The sequence below is a fragment of the Dasypus novemcinctus genome, chromosome 4, assembly GCF_030445035.2.
Source record: "Dasypus novemcinctus isolate mDasNov1 chromosome 4, mDasNov1.1.hap2, whole genome shotgun sequence".
Taxonomy (NCBI): Eukaryota; Metazoa; Chordata; class Mammalia; order Cingulata; family Dasypodidae; genus Dasypus; species Dasypus novemcinctus.
Window position 1 is genome coordinate 94,422,417 of NC_080676.1, and position 25,321 is coordinate 94,447,737.

Consider the following 25,321-nt stretch of genomic DNA (forward strand, 5'->3'; position numbering starts at 1 on the left):
CTGAATTAACTACAATGTCATGAAATGGCTAAGTGGCAAGACATGCTTTCTAAAAATGCCTTTTGGCTCATTAAAAATTTGGGTAGGAAGTGGAGGGACTGGACATATGCTTATTTATATGGCTTGATCATTATGTTGATTACTTTGCAGTATTTGACATTGCTAATCTTTCGGGAAACCTTTTCCTGGGGTTCCATTAATACTGGGGCTTGTTTTCCTCCTATCTCCTGCGACTCCTTGTCATGATCTTTTTCTGATCTCTCTGTCATGATCCCTTAAATGTTGCTTTTCCTCAGGGTTTTGTCTTAGGCCTCTCTCTTTTCATGTTACACATTTTCTCTCAGGAACCTCATCCACTCCAAAGGCTTCAATTACAACATAGCTGGAACAATGCTTATTTGTTGTACCATTATTCACTCCTCCCATTCTTTTTTCTATTTGAGAGTCATGTTTTTCCATGACTGGTGTGTAAGTGTTACATTATATTCCTGGGAGGTAGGCACTAGTGGGTCACACTGCAAAGCCTATCTGCGGCTATGCTTCCCCCTGCGCCCTACTTCCCCAGTTGTATGGTGCTTGCCAATCTGTTAACTCCACAGTGGTATTGCTTTTGGCTATTATTCTGATAAATATTATTCATCCAAAAAGGTTAGCAAAAGGGTGGAGATAATAGTCCTTAAGGTAGAGTGAAAGTGCTAGGGAAAATTATCAATCTGGGTGTTAAAATGCTAATTTCATGGCTGCCTAAAGAGTGAGCAACCAAGGTAGACATCAGAAGCCCACTACAAACGGTGGAAGTTGTTGCCTGCAAGGAAATGACCAATATTTATTGAATGAATCAATGAATCAAAGAACAAATAAATAATACGAAGATGACAGGACTTCTTTACCTTACAAGAAATACTTCTAATAAAACACATAATACTCTCATTGATTAGCTGCAGTGAGTATATGGTGTTTTTATTGAGTGTAATATTCCATAACATAATGAATATTCCATCATGAAAACAAATACTTTAAATTTGCACCTACTGCTCATATCCAACTATGATAATACTTTAACTTTGGCAAGATTATGAACGTATTCATATTGACAGAGCAAGTATCTTACTAAGGAAAGCTTTAATGTTAAAATCTGTGTCTAAATCATCCAGATTAGCACACATCGTTGTTCACTCTCTAGGAAGTAAACATAGCATTTTTCAAAGCAAAGATATATTCTAGGTCTCAGAGAATATGTGAACTGGTCATGACTTTTAGACCTGTTAAGTGATGCAAGACAGTAGTTCTTTTCTGGCATTATATTTGGTCATTAGTCTTCAGTAAATGAGATCTAAAAAATGACTGATTTGTCATTTTACCTATAAACACAAAAGATATAGATAGGAAACCCATTTTTACTAGCTTAATGGATCAGAACCTGGATGTACAGAGTGGTGGCTCTTCAGATAGGCAATGCTGAATCTGGATGAATTATGAATGTCAAAATGGAATGGAAGACAGGTTGAAATGGGTAGCACTGTACTCTATTTTTTTCTAGATCTTATAAGGCAGATATAATTTTTCTCCTTTAAATGTAAACATTCCTGAGGAACTATAAACAAAATATACTGTATTTAGTTTCATGGTTCCACATAGGTTAATTTCAATGGCTTTAAAACAACCAAATTTGGTTAAGAAGAAAAATATCGTTCACAGCTTGTAAAGCAGAGACCTAGGAATCAAGGGGAAAGAAAAATCATTTTTAGCTTGAAGAATTGCCTATGATTTACTGTTTTTAAAAAAGTGTGTTTCTAGGAAAATATTGCATGATAAATGATCCATTTCCAAGAGAAGATCTAACTAATATCTTCTTAGAGTTACTTTAGTTTTTAAGTGAAATTAGCAGGAATAGTTTCTTAAGAATTTTGCATCCCTGATCTTAAAAGGGCTAGATAAAGTTAAAGAGTAAATTGTTTTCTAAACTTCTCTCTACATAATATGAACCGGATCCTTCTGAAAAGGGATGAGGGTAGGTATAAAGTAGTCCATTGGGTGATTTTCTACTATACACTCTTTCCATCTCCTATCTCCATCCTTTCCCTATGAGACTGCAGAAATAACAGCAAGTGCCTTAACAATAACTATTTCATAATCTGCTGTCAAATATATAAACTATATAGCAGTGATTTTCAAAGTGTAATTCCATAACAGGAAACTTTTTGGAAAGGTAAATTCTCAAGCCTCACCGTAAATTTAATGGATCAAAAGCTCTTGGGGATGGGTCCAGCAATCTGTGTTTGAACAAGCACTCTAGGTGACTCTGACTGCCTTTAAAGTTTGAGAACATCTGTTATAGACTAAGAAAAATAATTTCAAGAGTTTTTGCATTTTCTCAAAGGTGATGGGTGTTTGCTGAAATAATTAAAAAGGGCTTTAGGGATATGATAACAGTGACCACAGCCAATTCTATTTCCACTGCAATATATATGCTTATAGCAGATTTAGTATGTAATTTTATTAGTTCATCTAGTTAGCTCTTGTTTAGCCTTGAATAAACCAGATTAGTACTGAGCAATAGGTCAGATCTTAAGATGTTAGAGATTGAGTTTTTTAAATTTTTGTGGGTCAGATGAAGAAAGTGGAAAAAGGCTATGTATCCTTAGGGAACGACGTATAACACAAATAAATAAAGTATATAATATTGTGTTCAATTTGCTTGGAAATAAAAAGGCCTCCTATCATCAACCTAAACTAGGAAATGGAAAATATAACTAGGAAAGAAAATCATTTGGGAGGGGGAACTGCATTAATTCCAGGGTAAAACAAACTCTTTTTCTGATATTCATTTTAATGTTATTTTTCCCTCTTGTATGCCTTCCTCTGTTACAATAAGTTACAATGCCTTAAAACTTATTGGCAATATTTTCAAATTAACAAACTTCAACCCCATTCTGACGCCTACCCCCAGCTTCCTCAAATCCTACATATACTCCATGGTCAAGGACCAAAAGCTCCAATGAGAGGAGTGCTATTAGCAGTGAGATGACATCTGGGAAAGACTCCCTGCACAATTCTTTCCTAAATAATAAGAGTTCTTTTTTTCCTTCCTTAGTAAAATTAATCTTTTTTGTGTTTTGAGAAAGGAGTGCAATAAGTGACAAGGACAAATTAATTGAAGAGAGGCATGGTATCTCATTCTCCAGAATAACAGGACAATGGCTGTTACAATAGCCAACTGCAACCCCAGGGCTTTGGGACCAACTAATGAATCTAATGATGGCATTACTTAAATAACATTCAATCATATGCTAAATGGTGATACCTGTTGGAAATGTACAACCAGCAGCTGATATATTCAACATGGACATTTTAAATTAAGTTAAATATGCTTGGTAGTTGAGGCATATATAAGTATCAGGTGTGTCAAAGACAAACCATTACCTTCCTAATATTTATGTTACAGAGTGTATAATAAAAAAGAATAGGGAAGCAGATGTGGCTCAAGTGATAGAGCTTCCGCCTACCATATGGGAGGACCCAGGTTCGATCCCTGGGGCCTCCTGATGAAAAAGAAGAGAAAGTGTGCCCGCAGGGTGAGCTAGTGCCCCATGCAAATGAGTCATGCAGCAAGGTGATGACACATCAAAAGAGAGACAAGGGGAGAGTCAAGGTGAAGTGCAGCAGAAACCAGGAACTGAGGTGATACAATTGACAGCGAACCTCTCCCTACATCATGGGTCTCCAGGATCAAATCCCAGTGAATCCTAGAGGAGAGAAAATGAGAAGAGAAGACAACACAGACAGCAAAAACAGCAAGATGGGAGGAGCGGAAGGGGGGAAAATAATAAATACTTAAAAAAATATATACATATATATCAAATAAACTCTGTTTTAAAGGAAATGTTTCTCAAAAGTTGGATGGGATTAATTCAGAAATACTTTTATTTTTTTAAATATTTATTTATTTATTTAATTCCCCCCCCTCCCCTGGTTGTCTGTTCTTGGTGTCTATTTGCTGCGTCTTGTTTCTTTGTCCGCTTCTGTTGTCGTCAGCGGCACGGGAAGTGTGGGCGGCGCCATTCCTGGGCAGGCTGCACTTTCTTTTCACGCTGGGAGGCTTTCCTCACGGGTGCACTCCTTGCGCGTGGGGCTCCCCCACGCGGGGGACACCCCTGCATGGCACGGCACTCCTTGTGCGCATCAGCACTGCGCATGGCCAGCTCCACACGGGTCAAGGAGGCCCGGGGTTTGAACCGCGGACCTCCCATATGGTAGACGGACGCCCTAACCACTGGGCCAAAGTCCGTTTCCCCAGAAATACTTTTATATCAAAAATAAATTTAATTTCCATGCCAAATTTTTTTAAACTCTTGAAAAAATTATTTATATCAAATGGACATCAACAAATGGAGGAAAGCAAGGAAGTATTAAACAAAACGACTTCCCCAGACAGTAACAATAAGTCTGTTTATCACAATGCAAAATTATAATAAAACCTTAATTAATTCAGATTTATCAAGCAAAATGTTTTTTGCAATAACATTTCATGATATTTTTGTTACCAGCTTTATGGAACAGCTTCAATGGCTAAAGCAAATTGTGGCACAGAAGCCTAAAGATAAACAGACCAACTAAGGGTATAAAGCCATAATGCTTTCCAAGAGGACGAAGCTTTTCTTTTATATTATATGTATATATATGGCTGAAAATAATTTTTTTCTCCTTTTCAAAGTAAAATGCTGGGTTTTCTTCTGCCAAAATGATATCATTTTACATTTCATTTATGCAGCACTTTTTATTCAAATGACTCAAAGTGCTTCAAGACATCAATATTAAACAGAACAGCCCTGTTTATCACTCTCTCAACCCTATAAAAATTGCTTAGTTTATGTGCATTTTTTTTAATTAATAAAGAGGAAAAGAAAGACATCATCTTATTTTCATCAGCTATATATATTTTATTTGTCACGAAGTGTTTGTTAGAAATGAGTATATTATTGAGGCCATGGCTTTTTGGCAAAACTAAACATCAGATTTGTCTCCTAAGCATACCAATCAAAAAAATGCTTTCTGGCGCATGGTTTCTGTCTGGCTGACAAACCAAAGAAATCTAAGATCTTACAAGAGTTGACCTGATCTAAGCCTAGAATTAATCACTAACAAAAGTATTGGCTGATGCTACATCACATCAAAAGCTAAGCACTGGTGATTTAACAGGATAAATTCACCAATATATTTGCTGTTAAGGGTTACTCATGAATTACAACATCTAATTTCACTAAAATGGAAAAATTAAATAAATTAAGTCCTTTGGCCTTCATGTTGACAGCAGTTTTTTCAAGTTTTTAAAATAAACTAAAAATAAGATAAAATGAAATAAATGAATTACTGGTACTTATCTGTTCTGAATGAACTTTTTAATAAATGCTTATAAAATGATTACAAAATCTGGATCTAAATTGGCCATGATTATACCAAAGGCAGCAATATCCCGTTAAAGTGTATTATATGTTAATAGTGGTAGAAGGCAAACTTAAAGTTAAATATACATTATTAAAACTCCATTTCACTATTTCCTGAGGCCAATAATTTTTCTGAGCCCATATAAACATTAAAAAAGAAAAGAAAAGGGCAACTACTGGGGAAGATGGTGGACTAGGTCCTTTAATCAAAACAACTATTAAACAGGCAGGAACTGTCTGAAACAACTATTTTGAAACTCTAGAAGTCAGAAGAACATTGCAGAGCATCCATGGAAGAGTGGGAGGAAGAGGCTGATAAATTATGGTAAAGAACTATAAATTGCTCTCTCCATCCTGCAGTTACCTGCATCAAATCCCCACTCTTATGGCAGGACTGCAGGGTACCGTCCCTGGCTAGCCACTGCTGACAGAAAGGGACACAGAAATCCTCTTCGCCAAGAACAAGGGTGTGCATGGCCAAACACTGATCATGGGTTTTGATTAGCGAATTTTGATAGCTGGGTACTAGCTCTGAGGGCAGCAACTTTTTCAACTAGGCCTAGAAAAGAGCAACAGCAATTGTTTCAACCCTCTCTGGACAGGGTGGGTTGATTTAAAGATGCAAGGCTTTCTCAAGGCTGCGGGAAAGTTGCTAAAGGGCTGCATCTGCTGGGCAGGCCAGGAAAGCTCAGCTTTGGGGAGCTGTTGGAGAAGTTTTTGGCCCCTTCCTGACATCCTCTATATAGCACTTTGGAGGTTCCTGGTCCTGTTTTGGTAGGGAAACACCAAATTGGGAAAGGCCTACCTGGAGCAACCTCCTCCCAGAATTTGCCCTCCAGGCAAAAGGAGCCTGAGAAAATGAAAAGACTGTAAAAAACTACAGAAGCTGACAGTCTAGGTTAAAGGCCTGCCAGCTTCAAATAGGGGAGGAAGGTCTGTTCCCTGGAACAACCAAACTCCTATTAACTAGCGAAACTCAAAAATAATTAACAAATTAAAGGCCAGGAGAAGACAGAGACCCAGTAAGATAGGGAAAATCTTGCACAGTGCATTAGCCTTGGGCAGACCTTCCTGATAGGAGGGCTAAAACTCAAGAACATTTCTGTCTTAATACTAACTGGTTACTAACCCAGGAAAGAGACATCCCAGGGAGTAAATCGCACACTTAACATTTTAAAATATCAAATGTACAATAAAAGAGTTCAAGACGAACAAATAAAACCAACAGGAAATGAAGGCCCATCCAAAGGAAGAAGATAAAAAAACAGAAAACACCCAGAAAGACAATGAGAATGTGGGCATACCAAAGAAAGCCTTTTAAAGAAATGATATTAAAAAAGCTTAAGGAGATGAACAGAAGTACAGAGAAAAACAGAATATCAAGAAAGCAATGAAAGAACAATATGAGAATCTAAGTAAAGAGAAACTTTAAAAAGGAACTAAACAGCACTACTGGAATTCAACATCACAATAGGTGAAATGAAAAATGCCCAGAAGGATTTCAAGAGCAGAATGGAGCTGGCAGAAGAAAGAGCAGTAAACTTGAAGACAAGACACTTGAAATGAAGTCAGGTTGAGGAGAAAAAAGAAAAAAGAAAAATTTAAAGTGAAAATAGCCTAAGACAGCTATGGGACACCATCAAACACACCCATATCCACATTATGGGAGTAACAGAAGGAGAAGAAAGAGAGAAAGGGCAGAAGAAATAGTCAAAGAACTAGTGACAGAGAACTTCCCAAACTAAGCAAGACATGAATATGCACATCCAAGAAGCTCAGAGAATATCACACAGGATAAATATGAAGAAAATAACATTCTGTCATTGATTACACTATCAAATGCTAAGGGCAAGGAGAGAGTTCTGAAAGCTGCAAGAGAAAAGCAATGCATTACATACAAGGGAATCCCAATAAGATTGAGTGCTGTCGTCTTATCAGAAGCTATGGAGGCAAGAAGGCAGTGGGTTGAAATAGTTAAAAGTGCTGAAGGAAAATAGCTGCCAGTCAAAACTTTTATATAAGCAAGAGTCTCTTTCAAAAATGAGGGATATATTAAGACATTCTCAGATAAACAAAAACTGAGGGAGTTCATTACCACTAGACATACCATACTAGCAAAGGGAATTCTTCACAATGAAATGAAAGTACACTAGACAGTGGTTCAAAGCAGTATAAAGAAATAAAGACCTGCAGTAAAGATAACCATTTGGGTAAATTATAAATGCCAGAATTTGTATTGTATTGTATTGTATTCATTGGTATGTAACTCCACTTCTCACTTCCAATATGTGCTAAAATGCAAATGCATAAAGTAATGATAAATCCAGGTTGTTGGACATACAATGTACAAAGACATAAGTGGTAACAAGAACAAAAAATGGTGGGGGGGACAGAAGGCTACAGGGAAAGTATAAGTACATGCTACTGAAGGTAAGTTAGGATCAAACCAAATATAGCTGCTATATATTCAGGATGTTAAATTTTAACCCTATGGTAACCACAAGGAAAACAGATGAAAAATATATCCAGATAGAAATGAGAAGGCACCTGTGATGGTTAAGTTCAGTGCCAACTTGGCCAAGTAATGGTGCCCAGTTTTTTTGGTTAAGCAAGCACTGGCCTGATAGTTACTGTGAGGATGTTCTATGGACTTAAACATCATTAAAAAAAAAAAAAAAAAGAAAGAAAGAAAAAAAATCATTAAGCCTTAACAATGAGAGATGTCTCATCCAATCAGGTGAAGGCCTTAAAAGAAGAAGTGATGATTTCAGCAGTCAAAAGAGAGTATTTCCATCTTTACTCCCTTATTGCAGCCTGCCCTATGGAATTTGGACTTGTATATCCTCATAGTGACATGAGACAATTTTATAAAATCTCGTATTTATAGATATCTCCCATTGGTTCTGTTTCCCTGGAGAATCCTGACTAATAAAGCACTCAGTACAGTACAACACAAGATATCAAATAAATATAAAAGTAGGCTTTAATGGAAGAGAGGGACAAAAAGGCATAAGACTTACAAAGGCTAAATAAAAATGGCAGAAGAAAGACCTGTATTATCAATAGTGATTTTAAATATATATGGATTAAACTCTCCAGTCAAAAGGCAGAGATTGGTAGAATGTATAAAAAAAGGATGACCCAACTATATACTATCTCCAGGAGACTCACCTTAAAGTCAAAGATACAAGTAGGATGACAATGAAAAGATGGAAAAAATATATACAATGTAAGTCGAAACCAAAAGATAGATATCTGTTAAAATAGACTTGAAGTGAAAAAGAGTTACAGGGGACAAAAGAAGGTCATTATATACTGATAAAGGGGATAATTCAAGAGGAAGATGCAGCAATTATAAATATATGTGCACCTAACAGCAGAGCCCCAAAATATATGAAGCAAATATTGACAGATTTGAAGGGGAAAACTGATGATTTTACATTAATATTAGAAGACTAACACAACAATCTAACAATCTCAATAATTGACAGAACATCTAATCAGTAGATCAATAAAGAAGTACAGGACTTGAATGATACACTAAATCAACTAAACCTAACAGATACATAAGGGATACCACATCCAATGAAAACAGAATACACATTCTTCTCAAGTGCACATGGATCATTATCCAGAATAGTTCATATCACAAAACAGATCTCAATAAATTTAAAAAAATATTGAAATCATACAGTGCATATTCTCAGACAAACACAGAGTGAAGCTAGAAATTAGTAACAAAAGGAGAAAAGGAAAATTAAAAAATATGTGGAAATTAAACAACATGTTTTCAAATAACTAATGGGTTTAAAGAGGAAATCAGAAGCAAAACTAGGAATTATCTTGAGGCAAATGAAAACAAAAATACAACAAATGAAAACTTATAGGATGTAGCAAAGGTAGTGCTGAGAGGGAAATTTATAGCTCTAAATTTAACTTACAACACTAGAAAAGAATAAAGACTTCAAATCTGAGAACTAACCTCAAAACTGGAAGAACTAGAAAAAGAAGAGCAAACTAAACCCAAAGCAAACAGAAGGAAGGAAATAACAAAGATTAGAGCAGAGACAAATGAAATAGTAAACAAACGACAAAGAAAAAGAAAACCAAAAGTTGGTTCTTTGAAAAGAACAACAAAATCAACAAACCTGTAGCTACACTGACAAAGGAAAAAAAGAGAGAAGATAGAAATGAAAGGGGGCTACTACTGACCCAGAAAATATAAGTGGACACTGAAGAACTGTATGCCAATAAATAAGATAACCTAGATGAAATGGACACATTCTTAGAAACACACAGTTTACCTACACTTACTCAAGAAAAAATAGAAGATATAAACAAACCATCTACCAGTAGAGGTTGAATCAGTAATCAAAAGGCTCCAAATAATGAGCCCAGGAACAGAGGGGTTATAGGCGAATTCTACCAGTCTAAGAAAACAAATTCTTCCAAAAAACTGAAGAGGAGGGAGCATGCCCTAAACTCATCCTATAAGGTCAAGATCACCCTTATAACAAAGCCAGATAAAGATACTACAAGAAAGGAAAACTATAGACCAGTATCTCTTAGGAATACAGATGAAAAATCCTCAGGAAACTATCAACAAAATGAATCCAACAGCATATTAAAAGAATTATATACCAATATGAAGTGAAATTTATCCCTGGTATGCCACTTTGGTTCAACCTAAGAAAATCAATTAATGTAATACACCACAGTAACAAAACAAAGGATAAAAAGCCCATGACCATTTCAATCGATGCAATAAAGGCATTTGACAAAACAGAGCACCCCTTCTTGATAAACACACTTTCAACTAGGAAGAGAAGGAAACTTCCTCAGAATGATAAAGGGCATTTATGAAAAGCTCACAGCTAACATCTTATTTAATGGTGAAAGATTGAAAGCTTTTCCTTAAGATTAAGAATAAGGCAAGAAAAAGCAATACAAGGCATCCAAGTTGAAAAGGAAGAAGTAAAACTTTCCCTATTTGCAAATGACATGATCCTATATGCAGAAAATACTGAAAAATCCACAACAAAGCTCCACATGTAATAAATGAATTCAGGAAAGTGGCAGGGTACAAGATAAACACCTCAAAATCAGTAGTGTTTCTATACACAAACAATGAACAACTGGAGTAAGAAATCAAGAAAAAAATTCCATTCAAAATAGCAGCTAAAAGAATGAAATAACTAGGAATAAATCTAACCAAGAATGTGAAGGACCTGCACAAAGAAAACCACAAAACATGGCTAAAAGAAATTAAAGAAGATCTAAATAAATGGAAGCCTATTTCATGGTCATGGATTAGAAGACTAAATATCATTAAGATGTCAATAATCCTCCAAACAATTTATAGATTTGATGCAATTCCAATCAAAATTTCAACAACCTTCCTTGCAGAAACAGAAAAGCCAATCATGAAATGTATATGGAAGGGAAAGGGGCCCTGAACAGTGAAAGCCATCTTGTAAAAGAAGAATGAAGTTGGAGGACTTCACACTTACCAATCTTAAATCTTATTACAAAGTCACAGTAATCAAAGCAGCATAATACTGGCACAAGGACAGACAGATAGACTAATGGAATAACACTGAGCGCTCTGAAACCAACCCTCATATTTATGGCTAACTGATTTTATATGTGTTGGCAAAAGCTAATTAATTGGGAAAGAACAGTCTCTTTAACATATGCCGGGAAAACTGGACCATCATTTGCAGCAACAAAAAAAGGAGGACCCCTACCTCACACCATATTTTAAAAAATTAACCTCAAAATGGATCAAAAACCTAAATACAAGAACTAGAAATATCAAACTCACAGCAGAAAATGTAGGGAATCATCTTCAGGACCTTGTCTTAGGCAATGGTTTCTTAGACTTTATACCCAAAGCACAAGCAACAAAAGGAAAAAATTGATAAATAAGATCTCATCAAAACCAATGCCTTTTGGGAAGCGGATTTGGCTCAACTGTTAGAGTGTCTGCCTACCATATGGAAGGTTCAGGGTTCAAACCCAGGGCCCGCCTGACCCATGTAGTGAGCTGGCCCATGCACAGTGCTGCCACGTGCAAGGAGTGCCGTGCCACGCAGGGGTGTCCCCTGTGTAGGGGAACCCCATGTGCAAGGAGAGCAACCTGCAAGGAGAGCCGCCCTGTGTGAAAAAAGCGCAGCTTTTTTTCAGCTCAGGAGTGGCACCACACACACGGAGAGCTGACGCAGCAAGATGACGCAACAAGAAGAGACACAGATTCCTGGTGCTGTTGACAAGAATGCAAGCAGACACAGAAGAATGCACAGCTAATGGACACAGAGAGCAGACAATGGGGGGAGAATGTGTGAAGGGGAGAGAAATAAATTTAAAAAAGTAAATCTTAAAAAAAAAATCAATGCCTTTTGTTCATCAAAGGACTTTATCATGAAAATAAAAAGACAACTTACACAATAGGAGAAAATATTTGGAAACTACATATCTGGTAAAGAATTAATAACCAGTATATATAAAGAAATCCTTCAACTTAACAAAAAGCCAGACAATACAATTTAAAAATGAGCAAAAGACTTGCAAAGATATCTCTCCAAAGAATATATACAAATGACTGAAAAGGACATGAAAAGATGCACAACATAATTAGTCATCAAGGAAATGCAGTTCAAAACCACAATAAGACATCATTCACACCCATTAGAATGGCCGGTATTAAAAAAGGGAAAACATTAGTGTTGGAGAGAATGTGGAGAAATAATAATTCTCAGTCATTGCTGGTGGGAATGTAAAAAGGTGTAGCCACTGTGGAAGACAGTTGGTAGTTCCTCAGAAAGTTAAGTATAGAATTACCATATGGCCTCGGAAATCCCATTACTAGGTATATACCCAAAAGAATTGAAAGTATGGGCTTGAACAGATATTTCCACACTGATGCTCAAAGCAGCAATATTCACAAGTGCCAAAAGATGGAAGCAACCAAGATGGAAGCAACCCAAGTGTCCATCAACCAATGAATGGATAAATAAAATGTGGCAAATACATACAGTGGAATATTATTCAGCCGTAAAAAGTAATGAAGTCCTGATACATGTGACAATATGGATGAACCTTGAAGACATCATGTTAGTGAAATAAGCCAGACACAAAAGGACAAATATTGCATGATCTAAATGATTTTAAACAATTAGGATAAGCAAACTCACAGAGGCAGAATCTAGACTATAGGTTACCAGGAGATAGGATGGGGGTTAGGGAATGAGAAGTTAAGGCTTAAAATTTACAGGGTTCCTATTTGGAATGACAGAAAAGTTTTGGTAGTGGATGGTAGTGATGGTAGCACAACATTGTGAAGGCAATTAACAGTGCTGAAATATATATCTGAATATGATTAAATGGGGAAATGTTATATTGTATATATGATAACAGAATAAAATTTTTTTTGAAATCCATGGAACTACACTACAAAATAGTGTACCCCAAGTGAAACCACAGACTTTAATTAATGGCTCAACTATATAATTATAGAAGTGTGTCTTACCAATTGTGACAGGTGCAAAGCCAGTGCAAAGTGTTAGTGGTGTGGTATATGGGAATACTGTATTTTATGCACAATTATTCTATAAAACACAACTTCTCTAATAAAGGAAAAAAAAGAAAGGAAATGAAAAGGTCAGACCTCTGCAAACTGAAACAAGGCCGATGCTTGACACTGTTTTGTAGGAGCATCTGGCTGGGACGTACTTGAAGATATCTGAAAGAGAAATAAGTAATTGTTAATGCACAAGGTCATTTTCCTATATCTATTAGATTCTGCCATATATTTCTACTGTAGACACCGATAAAGATTAAGACATGAGTCAGCACCCTCTATTCCTTTTAGAAGAACAATATAAATGGTAAAGGAAGAAAAGGCCAAGGTTCTAAAGACAGATGACTGGAAAGAACAAAAAGACTGAGTCTGGCTCTTTTGCCATGACCCTTGAAAGGGTATCAGATATATATCAAACAACAGTTGAGGAGAACTGTTGAGATGAATTTCCGTATTTCAATGAATTACAAAAAATGTATTGTCAGAAAAACTGGAAGCTGCAAGTAAAGTCAGCCATTTTTTTCTCTTTCCTATACCATTTCCCACAAGCTCTTCTTAACACAGAGGCAGCTCTATGACAAAGTATTGGAAAAGCATCTGAACATAGGTCTGGGTACCTGGGATTGAATCTTTGCTCTGCAATGTACCAGCTACATGACCTTGGGCAGCTCACTAACCTGAGATTTATTTTTCCCAAATATAAACTGATGATGATGATGACAATCCCTGTTCAAAGGATTATGGTGAGAAGAATGTAAGTCATTATACACAATGCCTGGTATAGCATCAGAACTCAATAAATTGCTGAAAATGAATAGTATTTTTTTTCTTTTATATAACCATTGCCCCCTTTCACTCAACACACACACACACACACAAACACACACATTTTAGGTATCTGACAGTGGACAGAGGATCTGCCATGTCATACTTATTCAATTAGGAGATCTTTTGTTTCCACTTGATAATTATGGTAGCCTCATCAAAGGTCTGCACTGAGGGACATGTGGAAATAATTTTCCAGAATTTTTTGAGAGCAAAGTCAATTATTAACTTTGGTTCCAAAGTGAACAAACCTTCTATCCATATCTATTTCATAGGTGAAATTTGAGTCATGAAGGTAGAAAGCCCAGGAATTTTTACTTTAGCATATTCTCATTCCCATGGAAGTCTTTCTCATCCATGAACTGTGCTTGCCAACTGCATCAAAAGGTACTTACACTAAGCAATAAATGCAGCTTAACTGCACTCTTCAATCACAGAAATCATTTTTTCATGTTAACTAAAGTTGCTCTAAACAACTACTGGACCCTTATTGATACACTATCAGAATGATGCTTAGGGAAGAGGAGGAATTAGTAGAAGGACTGACAATTATTAATTGTGCTCACTGCTGAACCCATTAGGAAAATTTTTATTCCACTATATATCTGAATAAACAAATTACCATTGATATATCTCAGTAAAAAATGAAGGGGGAAAAAAGCCTCCCAGATCCTAGTTAACAAGCTAGATATAAGCAAACCACTGTGAATAAATAAGATTTAGCTAAGTGCTTTGAAGACACTCAAGGATGAAATTGTTTAACTCTTCTCAGTCAAACCATGATATCTGTCATTTCAAATGACTGCCATTTGCAAGCCTGACAGTTGGTCAATGAGTCCACAAGGATTTTCCTAAAGTCCTGGGAATTATAAAATGGGTAGATCTTATTTCATATATTACTCTTCATTCTTACCAAGGCTTTATAAAAGTTAGGGAAAATAGTTTATGCAAGGGAGAAATGCCTAGACTAGAATATATTTCTTCAAAGATTGTATCAGAAAATGAACAAAATAGAACCAGTGGTATAATCCATCTAGATTTTTGAAAATAATTCCATAAGCCCTAATAAAAAGGTTTTTAAAAATAAATTAAGAGTAAACTGAAATAAATGACATGACTAGGGAGGGACAAGAAAAATATTACATAGAGACCCCTTAAAAAAGCAGTAGGATCGGGGATCTCTTTGGATTCTTCAGTATAATGGAGAACCCAGGAAAACACACAAATGCCAAAACATGCAAAATTTCATATGAAATTTTAGAGATTTCATTAGATTTTTAGGGATTCGGATCACTGGTTAAACATCTGCTTTCAAAGTTGGACCTGCATTATTTATGTTTTTAAGTGCTATCAAAAAGGAAGTACAGAGTAAAATCTCTTTTACATTAAATTCTTGAGAAAGCAATATACAGATTAGATAGATAACTGGAATTCATGGTAGATATCCCATGCAGGCAAAAGAGAAGTGTTAAGTCAGTCAAGTATCATCGGGAAGCGGATTTGGCCCAGTGGATGCGGTTCAAACCCTGGGCCTCCTTGACCTGTGTGGCGCTGGCCCATGCGCAGTGCTGATGCATGCAAGGAGTGCCGTGCCACGCAGGGATGTCCCCTGCGTAGGGGAGCCCCACGTGCAAGGAGTGCGCCCCATAAGGAGAGCTGCCCAGCGTGGGCCACTGACAACAACAGAAGCGGACAAAGAACATGTAGCAAATGGACACAGAGAACAGACAACCGGGGCAGGGTGGGAGAAGAGGAAAGAAATAAAATATATCTTAAAAAAAAAAAGTATCATGGGAACAAATATATATTAAAATACCCTGCCTGATCATAGCAGTTAAGAATTTAGGCATATTATAAGAAAATGAATGGCCAAATGTGCCAGTGTGCAAAGTAGTTTGGCCAAAATGTTGAGAACCACCCGAAAGGATGCTAAAAGGGGAAAAAATCTGAAACTAAAAATCTGCTCCGTCTGTACAAAAATCATAATATGATAGGCAAAAGTCAGGAAAGACAAAATATTTAGAAAAAATTAATCAATGATGTCTCCATATTGAGTTCTAGGGAAAATGAAGATATTTTTGATATCAAGGATAATGTACCTTTCCAATTCATCATTTCTTTGAACCAGTGTCAGAGACATAGTGAGCCAAGCAAATCTGACACAAGACATTGAAAACTGCCCAATTATTAAGAAAAGAAGAAAGTATACTAGAAAACAAAAGGAATATGGGGGCAAGCCGCTGACGCCTTGTTAGATGTAGGAAAACCTCTCTAACTATAAGGCCTTTGGGGTTCCACCCAAAAGAGGGCGCCAAGGCATGCAGCGGACATGCCCAAGCATGCCCAGCCTGTCCCTTGGATATCTGCCTCCCCCCCCCAGCAACTAGAGCACATGAACCAATCAGCTTTGCTAAATTAGCACAGCCAGTAAGCTGCTTGCATGTTGCCTCACGGTCTATAAAAGCTACTACACTTCCTCAATAAATCAGACCTGCGCCACCAGCCTGCGTCTCTAGAGTGGTCACTGTGTGTTGTCTTGCTCTGTTTGTCCTTACCTCTTCGGGAGCGGAGTCACTGGACGGCACCGCAACAGGAATATATAGCCAACAACTATAAGCTGATTCTGTCTTATGACTTAACAAATCACAACTGATAAATGCCTAAGTTCCAACAATAACTCAATTACATTCTCAACTTTACTATCCATGAATAAAAATTAGTGATGAAGTTTAAGTGTGATAATATTTAGTATGACTAAATAATAACTTCTATAAACATATAGTTATTCCTTAATTAAGACATGCTGGAGATTCAAAATGTCTTTTTCAAAATTTGGTTCTATTTTCTCATTTATGGTTAATTGAGCTAAGTAGTTTTTCATTGCTTACAGTAACTGTCATCAACCCAAATTTGCGCTTGCTTTACACTTTTCTCTTTAAGTGTAAGCTGCAATACATTACCTCAGCAAACTGAAACAATGGTGACTTTTGACGTGATTCAGATGATTCAGAAACATCAGGCCTGCAAGTGCCCGAGGATACCTGAAAAAAAAATGCCATGAGGCATCGCAGTAGTTGTTTATGGAAGCCAACAGAAGACAAATGCCACCTGAAACATTACTATTCTGAGAAAACAATGGCTGTAATCCTCCCAATTTGAGGCCAAATGGGCCATTCAACTGCTAAATAATGCCATAAAATGGAAGAGGTGGACAGTAATAGACATCTTAGAAAGATTAGTATTTACCTAAGGGAAACTTCTATGACCCTTGATCACTTGCATACATACCAATGGGCTTTCTGCTACCAAATCCAAAGAATATCTACTTCTTTCATGTCTGTTTATTCAAAATTCCATATCATCTGACTACATGAAAACACAAATAAGGTTTGGTATTTTAAGCCATTTGGAAAAACACAACTAGTTTTCCAGGATTTCCATATGTTTATATACTAGCCCAATCTTAGAAAGGTTAGTATGTACCTAGGAGAAATTTCTTTTATAATATATATTTTCTTCTATATGATTTACTGTGTTGAGTAAACATTTAATGCTCTGTTATCTTCACTACTAATAGTAACAGAGAAACACCACTATTCTTTTTTAAAAGTAAGCTGCTATTAATCAAGTTCTGACCTTAGCATATACATTTCCTCTTGTATCAACACTAGAATTGACTCATATCTGCATTTGAGCGACATAATCACTAAGGTAGCTAGGTGTAATTCAAATGTCAAAGGAATCACAAAATGTTAGAGTAGGATTTCATTATCGCTGTGCTCTAACCCTCCCTCTTTTTACTGATGGAGACATTTTGAACAGATAAAGCTATACACCTACCCTCCCCTAAACCCATTAATCCTCTTATCATTTCTTTGTGGCACTTAGCAGTTAATTACCACAAGACGTAAATATTTGTTTCTTACTGTCTTTAATCAGGGACTTTGCTCAATATGGTATTGCCAATACTGAGTAAAATGCAGATGGATAGTACTCGCTGAATGAACTAATGAAAACTGACAACAGGTTTCTAAATCTTAAATCGGTGTGTCCCTTCTTTTTCTTCAATATGGTTAGTTGGTTTTAGCAAAAAAAAGTTTTATTTTACATTAGGAGAAAGAGAAAAACGGAAGTTAAAGAAACTTTTTAGTAACTTTTCTGCCTACAAAATAATCTAAGTTCACTACTGAAAATGTGAAAAACATGAAAAACAAAAACATAAGAAAAATCGCCTAAAATATTATCTTGTAAAGGCAACAAAGGTTATTACCTTATTAAAATTTTATGTACATTCTTCCAGTTGTATATGTAGATAACTTTTCAACAAAAACAGTTAAAAGAAAGTTTTTTTAACATACTTAACAGTACACTAACTTTCCATCTTTATTAAACGGTCTTTTCCAATGTAATTTTAATAGCTCATGTGATTATATTAGATGTTGAATCCTACAGAAAGAGTGAATAGGTCACCTAGGTTATACTCCTAAAAACAAGCTTCTCACTAAACCTCTTCATACTAAGGATGTATTTCTCTAACAGAGTATAAAAGGCCTTTGGGCAGGGAGCAAGCACTTGAAATTTTATCTCCTTTGGATTTGAAAGAATAATGGCCACCTTTTCCTAGTTATAAACTTCATAGAGAAGATCCTGAAGCTGTAATTAATTTGCCACCTCTGGTTTGGTTGCCAAAGTCTTACTCCCTTACTGTTACCTGAATATTTGACAAGCTCTTCCAAATGTCCTCAGTAGTGATTTTATTTGACTTCTAAGAATTTGAAACCAAAGACACAAAAACATTCTAAAAAGAAGGTCATAAATGCTGAAATTAGTAGCCACAAAGGATTGGTAACTTCCTTTTTTGAAGCTGTACTTGAACAAAATATATTTACATTTAAATTTAGGAATAACACCAGAAAACCACAATACTTCCCTAGTTTATAAAAAAAAAAAAAAAATCCTATGTGTTTGGCTCCTAGATACCTTGGCAAATAACAAATATTTGATTTAAATATCAAGCTTAGGACTAATTTAAAACTATAAAGTATCTTTATAAAACTCTAATGACAAGTTGTACATGTGACAGAAACTACAAAATAAATTTGAAATTAAATAGATTTATATATTTATTATATATTATATATTATAAATATATTTATATAATAAATATATTTAGGGTAATTATACTGCATAAAGTCTATAAAATATATACTCTTTTTCAGACCCCATGACACATGAGAAATAATTACCATTTATGAGGAGATAAGTTACTTCTATCTTTATTAAAGTCCTTATTAACTACAGGAAGAAAATTCAACTTTCTTTTAAACAACAATTATAGATTATCTGACCACCACTACACACCAAATCATGTTTCAAAGTTAAATGAGACCCTTCACAAATTTTAGGATGAATGATCTTAAATATAATTTAAATGGAGAATCTGAACGTAAAGAAATATCATGCCATTTGTAATCCTGCGGATGTTATGACAAATGCAGTGTGCAAACTGAAGGGTCCATGGTTGTATCTGTGTTCACCACCTACTGACACACAGTAGAAGCATAACGAATATCGACTGACTGATTTGATTCTTTCCATCTGCATGTGAATACCAAAAAAAAAATCAATGACCTGGAGAGAGAAGTACACACCAAAGGCTAAATGAAGAATAGCTAAAACAGGAGTAATAGCAACCATAAGCCTACACATTTTACTCAAGGCTGGAGGACCATGTCTTTCTTATCTCAAAATCTAGTTATTTGCAATTTAACTCTGTGGATTTAAAGTTTATTGTTAGTGTAGTATACTGGAAACCACACAAAATTAGGAGCAAGGGAATAGGGTTACTACTAAGAGAGTGGTTACCTGTCTTGGTTACCTGACTCTAGTCCACAGCAAACTAGAAACAGCAAATCAGAAAGGACCAAGAGAGTAAGAATAAGAAAAAGGAAGAAAGGAATAATTTAAACAGTAGTGACAGTCAGAGGAAGAATACAGAATGGTAAAGAATAGATGCAAATGTTTCATAAAACTTTGTAGCTATCTGAAGCAAACTAAAGGAAATTCCTCCTGAAAACATAATTCAATGCAGTAATTAATATTGGTAACTATGGTTCTCAGTTGTAAGATAAGGTTAACTATAGAATATATCCTTTCTCAGGAAGGCATAAATGTGTGAGATATGTGAGACATGTTTCTGTTTAAAATTTCAAAGTGTAGAAAAGGTTCAATGACATGGAAAATGCACATGTAGAATTCATTCCTAAGTGCTTGATAAATAAAGAATGTAATCTAAGTGTGTATATTTGTGCATACACTGATACATACGTTTGGCAAAGAAATCTGGGTTTTCATCCACATGAAAAGCTACTGTTTCAGTAGTCCACTAGTCAGAAGGTTCTAGACCTTATGAAACATTTATGTTTGTGCCACATCACCCTGCTGTTTTACTTATTTTAAATTACTTATTTTTGTTAGGTAGGAACACTTTTTATGGGTAATCAATTCTTTCGACATCCATTCCGATGTTAAAATCCACTTACTTTCTAAATAAAAAGAGTCAAAGATATTTGTTTATTAAGAGGATGGACAAGATATCAAATAAGTAGAAGTTAAAGGGTAAAAAAAGCGCAAGTTGACGGTTCTTAAAAGTTTCTGAAATAATCCATAAAGCCACTAGGTGTTGCTATGTACCCAAGAAAGAAATAGCTAAAGGAATTTTAAAAGCAAATTTTCATTAACCATATATTCAACTGCCCTTAAATCCAGTCTTCCCTTTGATTTAGCTGCCATTCTGAATAACAAAGGAAAGGGAACAATCGGTATATTTAAGTGTTACTACAAAGTAATTTTTCCCCCCACAGAATTCAGAGGGTAAATAAGCAGACACAGGAATGTGATCCAGCCTACTGATATGAAACAGGATCAAGCCAGTTATGCACACTGTCAGTGGTTTGGAAAGGTAGGTATTATCAGGAGCCCATTCGTACTTAGCAAGGCACACAACCCACAGCCCTGCTGGCATCAGGATGAACACAAGGTTAATAAAAGGGTTCAGTGCACTGGATGAATCTGAGGCACAACACATTCTTGTCCTTGCTAATTCAAACATTTACTGATTATTCACTCCTTCAACAAATATTCAGTCATGTGCCAGGCACAATGACTGCTGCTTTCAAGAAACTTACATTCCACTTATAACCACTCTATGGAATAAAATGATGACTAGAGGAACGTTCTAAAATTTCTAGAGCTGGTGCCAGTTACACATATGTCAATGTAAGTGGATAATGGCAAAATATTACAAGGCCTTTGGGAGAACATTCTGTCTAGGGACAGGTGGAAGGAAGTCATCTTAACATCTAGGATATGCCCTGAAGGAATGCTAGAATTTCTCTTACAAAGAAATGTGGAAAAGAAGCCGAAACAGGTGAGAAAGTAAAGAGGCAAGCAAGTTCCTTGTGTATTTGACAAAGTGATTTTCCCAGTGTGGCTGAAGAAAAAGATGCATGGGGGTATGATGAGAGAAAATCCGACTCAAGAGAAATTTGACTTCTATGATAAGAAGTCTAAAATTTTGGCTGCAGGCAATGGGGAGCCAGCCAAGGATTTTAGTCAGAGGAGTGACTTGAGGAGACAGATTGTTAGGTAATTCTGTCAGTGGAGGAGAGCAGGGTGACCTTGGCTGAGGAGTGACTGGAGGACAGAGACCAATTAGAAGATTAAGGAAATAAACCAGCTGAGATATGGGGTCCTGATTAAGTCAAAGATGGCATTTGCCAGGTCTCAGTAATTGCCTGGAAGGATTTCAAGAGCTAAGGGAGAGGGGCTAGACAATACCAGTATTTCTACGTTTTATTGACTGAAGGAATTCAAGAGAAGGAAGAAGGCTTGGTTTGGGGGAGGGACCTCTTATGGGAAGAGGATATTTGAGGGTAGAAGACTCAGTTTCAGATCTTCCATAAGTAAAGATTCTGTGTGAATCCAGGGGCAAATGAGCAGTTCTCACTCTCATTCAGTCAGACCCAACTCTTCCTACAACTGACAGCTTTCACCAGGTATTATATTACTCAAGTGGTCAGTTAATTTGCATGTAATATGAGATGTTTAAATGAAGCTGTGAAATGGACTTGAGCTTGTACACAGGTGAATTAAATGTAAGCATATTATATCCATATGTTAGTCGTCCAAAAATGTTTTTAAGGACTAAAATGAAGCCACTCATATTTAAAACTAAATTAGGTTAAAGGAGAATCTGAGTCCTAAAACATTGCTCTTGGCAACTTGACATCAATACTGTGCTACAGCTGAGAAAAGCACTGGGAGAAAACCATGACCAGGCAGAGTTAAGCACTCCCAGGAATAAGAATACATGCCAAGTCATATGGCTGAAAGGAAGGATAAGACCCTAGTTTTATTCGAAGCATCAAGCCTGCTTGAGTACTGATTTTACTCCATGAATGAAGTTCTGCTATCATTATAAGCCATGTAGTAGAGCATTAGCCTAGGAGTTCAGAACTAGACTTCAGGTTCAGTTCTACAAATAATTGCTGTAGGAATATAGACAAACCTATCATCTCTCTTGCCTCTATTGCCTCATTTGATAAAGTAGGTAACAATGTCAGCCTGCCTTCTTCACATGACTCAGTTAGAAAATACAAGCATGTTCTCAACCACTACCACTACCCTTCTCTTGGGGAGAAGATGCCTCTTTTTATCCTCCTATAATTCATCCTCCCATCTACAGCCCAGCTATAATTGCCTACTGTTCAAGCTGCCCACTTTTCACACTACCCATTCCCATCCATCTCTGAGAGACTCAAGACTTCCATCCAAGCCCATAACTGTCTTGAGCAAAGTAGCCTGGGACCCATCAAGGATATAAGGTGGCCAATCAAGTTGGGTAAAGGGGCCCTCCTCCTCTAGGCTTTTAACCCCATTGCTCATATACGGAAAAGCCTGGAACGGCAGTGAGCAGCGACATAAAAGGGGGAGGTTTCTACCCAGGAAGAGAGAAAGCTCAAAGAGCTCATATGCTACTCAATGTAGAATTTAAACAATACTTTCCTTTTTTGAACAAAATGTGTTAAAATGCTATAAAACTGAGAAAGGAATAAAGCTTTGATGGGCAGAGGGTAGGAGTTGGGGGGAGGATTGTGGTTGGAATTCAATGGATTTAAGCATCCTGGAATAGTCAAATACAGTAGTCTAAGACAGACACTTATGAAATTAATTCAAATGCACCAATGGGTAGGAAAATAATTTTCCATTTTACTGATGTCAGAAATTATATAATAAAGAATGGCAAAAACTTTATTTTCAATTTTATTTTTATTATATATTTGTTTAAAATTTAAACAAATGTTTAAAATATGGATGTAATCATTCACTGAACAAATATTAGTAGAACCAATGTTTATCTTGGATTTTTATCTATCTCATTTAATGGGAAAATATGGAATTAAATCCTAGTGTTATCACTTCCTGGCTGTGTGACCTTGGGGGTGTTCTTCAATCTAAGTCTACTTTCAATCTAAATCTACTTTATGAAATGCAAAGAATAAATAAATGACCTCATAAGGCTCTAAGAAGGATGAAATAAGATAATGAATGTAAAGTGTTTAGAACAGTTTCTGGCCACCAGAAAGAACTTATAAAATGATCCTGCTCTGGATCACTTAGCATCAGTAAAGGAGCAGCACAGGAAGCCACAGGGAACTGACCAGACCTGAGACCAGCTAGGTGGAAGCTGAATCATGAAGGCCCCTGTATGTTTAACAAAGACTGGAGCTCATCCTCCTGAGGTCTAATCCCAGCTCTGCCACTCCCAAGCAGTACAATCTTGGGCAGATTATTTAACCCTTATGTGCCCTCACTTTAGAGTTTAATACTTACTTAGGAGGTAAATAAGACATAACTCATTAGGGTGTCAAGAGGACTAAGAGTCATCCTTAGGTAGTACACTTAAGAACAGGGTCAGAGGGGAGGAAGTGCTCAATAAATATTAGTTGTAATAATAATTACTCTGTGTGCAATGGGGAGCTACTACAGCTCAGTTCTAATTTTATGTCATTGTTCTTGATTCGAGTTGCTCAAGGTCTTCTGGAGGAGATAAGACTTATACATAGTATAGAATGAGAAAAAACAATAAAGACTTTATAATAAAGGGTAAAACTAAAATCAAGTGCTGTAAGTAGAGGAAACTAATTTGAAGAAATTCGGCTGGGTTTTGCAGAGAAAGTAAGATAGTTACATAACGAATATAAAATAGATTTTTTTCTAAATTTCAATTACATTGATATTTGGATATAAGATTTTTTATTTTTAGATAGGTAGATGGTAGCCAAAAATTGAACATAATGTCATTCCCCTTGAAGCCAGCAGTTATCACGTAAAACATGTGTTATCTCAAAAGACCTAAACCTCAAGACAATATCAGCTCCCTGAAGGCGAAACTTTTGTCTGGTTCTGGTTTGTTCCCTAACATGCCTGATGCATAGAAGGCATTCAATAAATATTTTTCAAATGACTGAACACTTGGAAAGATGATACTTAGCTCCTGTCCAGTTCAATTTTTGTACAACATGACCTTTATATTCCCTTAATGGAGATGTGTCATCATGAAATGCCTAGAATAACTTAAGGCAATAATAAGACTATGTACATATAAGAATGTTTTCTAGGAGAGTTAAAAAGACCTTCCAGGTTTTATTTAATCTTCATAGTAGCCTTGAATAAGAGGTAAACAGGTATTATTATTCATTCTATTTTAGAAGGTGGGAAACAAAAAAGTGGTTTGATCAAAATTTTAGTGTCATATCTGTTGTTTCCAATGAAAGAACAAGGCATCCTAAAATCAAAGACTCATATTCTAAGGCATTCCCATAAATTTGAAAGTTTGGCTTCAAAGAGTCATTCAACTAAAAAGATAATGATGCCTTCAAAGCTTTTCAACAGCCATAATTATTTCACCAAACCTCTCCTATTTTTCATTATACTTCAAACTACCCCCTTTACTTCTAGCCAAGATGATTTTCTGATGTTCACTTAGGACCAATACTGAATGCTGCTGTTTCTAAGATTAAATCCAAGCTGTTCTATATATTTTATGTTTGGAAAAACATTCACTGAATTCCATCATTTCCTACCTTTATTTATTTATTTTTAATCTTAAAAGTAATGTTATTTTTTTTTAACAAATCAGTTTTATTGCCACATATTAATAAACATAAATCCAGAAGTGTACAATAGATTTGGTATAATCAGTTATGCATTCTTCACTTCAATCATTATTAGAGCATGTTATTATTCCAATTTAAAAAAACAAAACTTACCAGCTCTCAATTTCTCTATGCTTCACCTGGTGTATGTAGCCGCTAGTTTCCTTCTCTATGGTATATTTGTATTTATATTTTGTAAAAACAGTCTTATATATGTAATAGCACCCATATTCATATTTCACATGAGATTTCAC

General features: G+C 36.0%; 1 protein-coding gene across 14 annotated transcripts in view; it reads right to left on the reverse strand.

The window, feature by feature from the left end:
* The window catches only part of BBX (BBX high mobility group box domain containing), a 282,876-nt gene that overhangs the window by 51,632 nt on the left and 205,923 nt on the right, over window positions 1-25,321 (reverse strand). For all 14 annotated transcript variants that reach the window (XM_004477500.5, XM_004477495.5, XM_058295903.2 and 11 more), the window contains 2 exons: window positions 16,809-16,889; window positions 13,111-13,185 (listed from right to left, as the gene is read on the reverse strand). In XM_004477500.5, coding sequence (XP_004477557.1) covers window positions 13,111-13,185; window positions 16,809-16,889 — 156 coding nt within the window. The remainder of the gene's footprint in view (window positions 1-13,110; window positions 13,186-16,808; window positions 16,890-25,321) is intronic.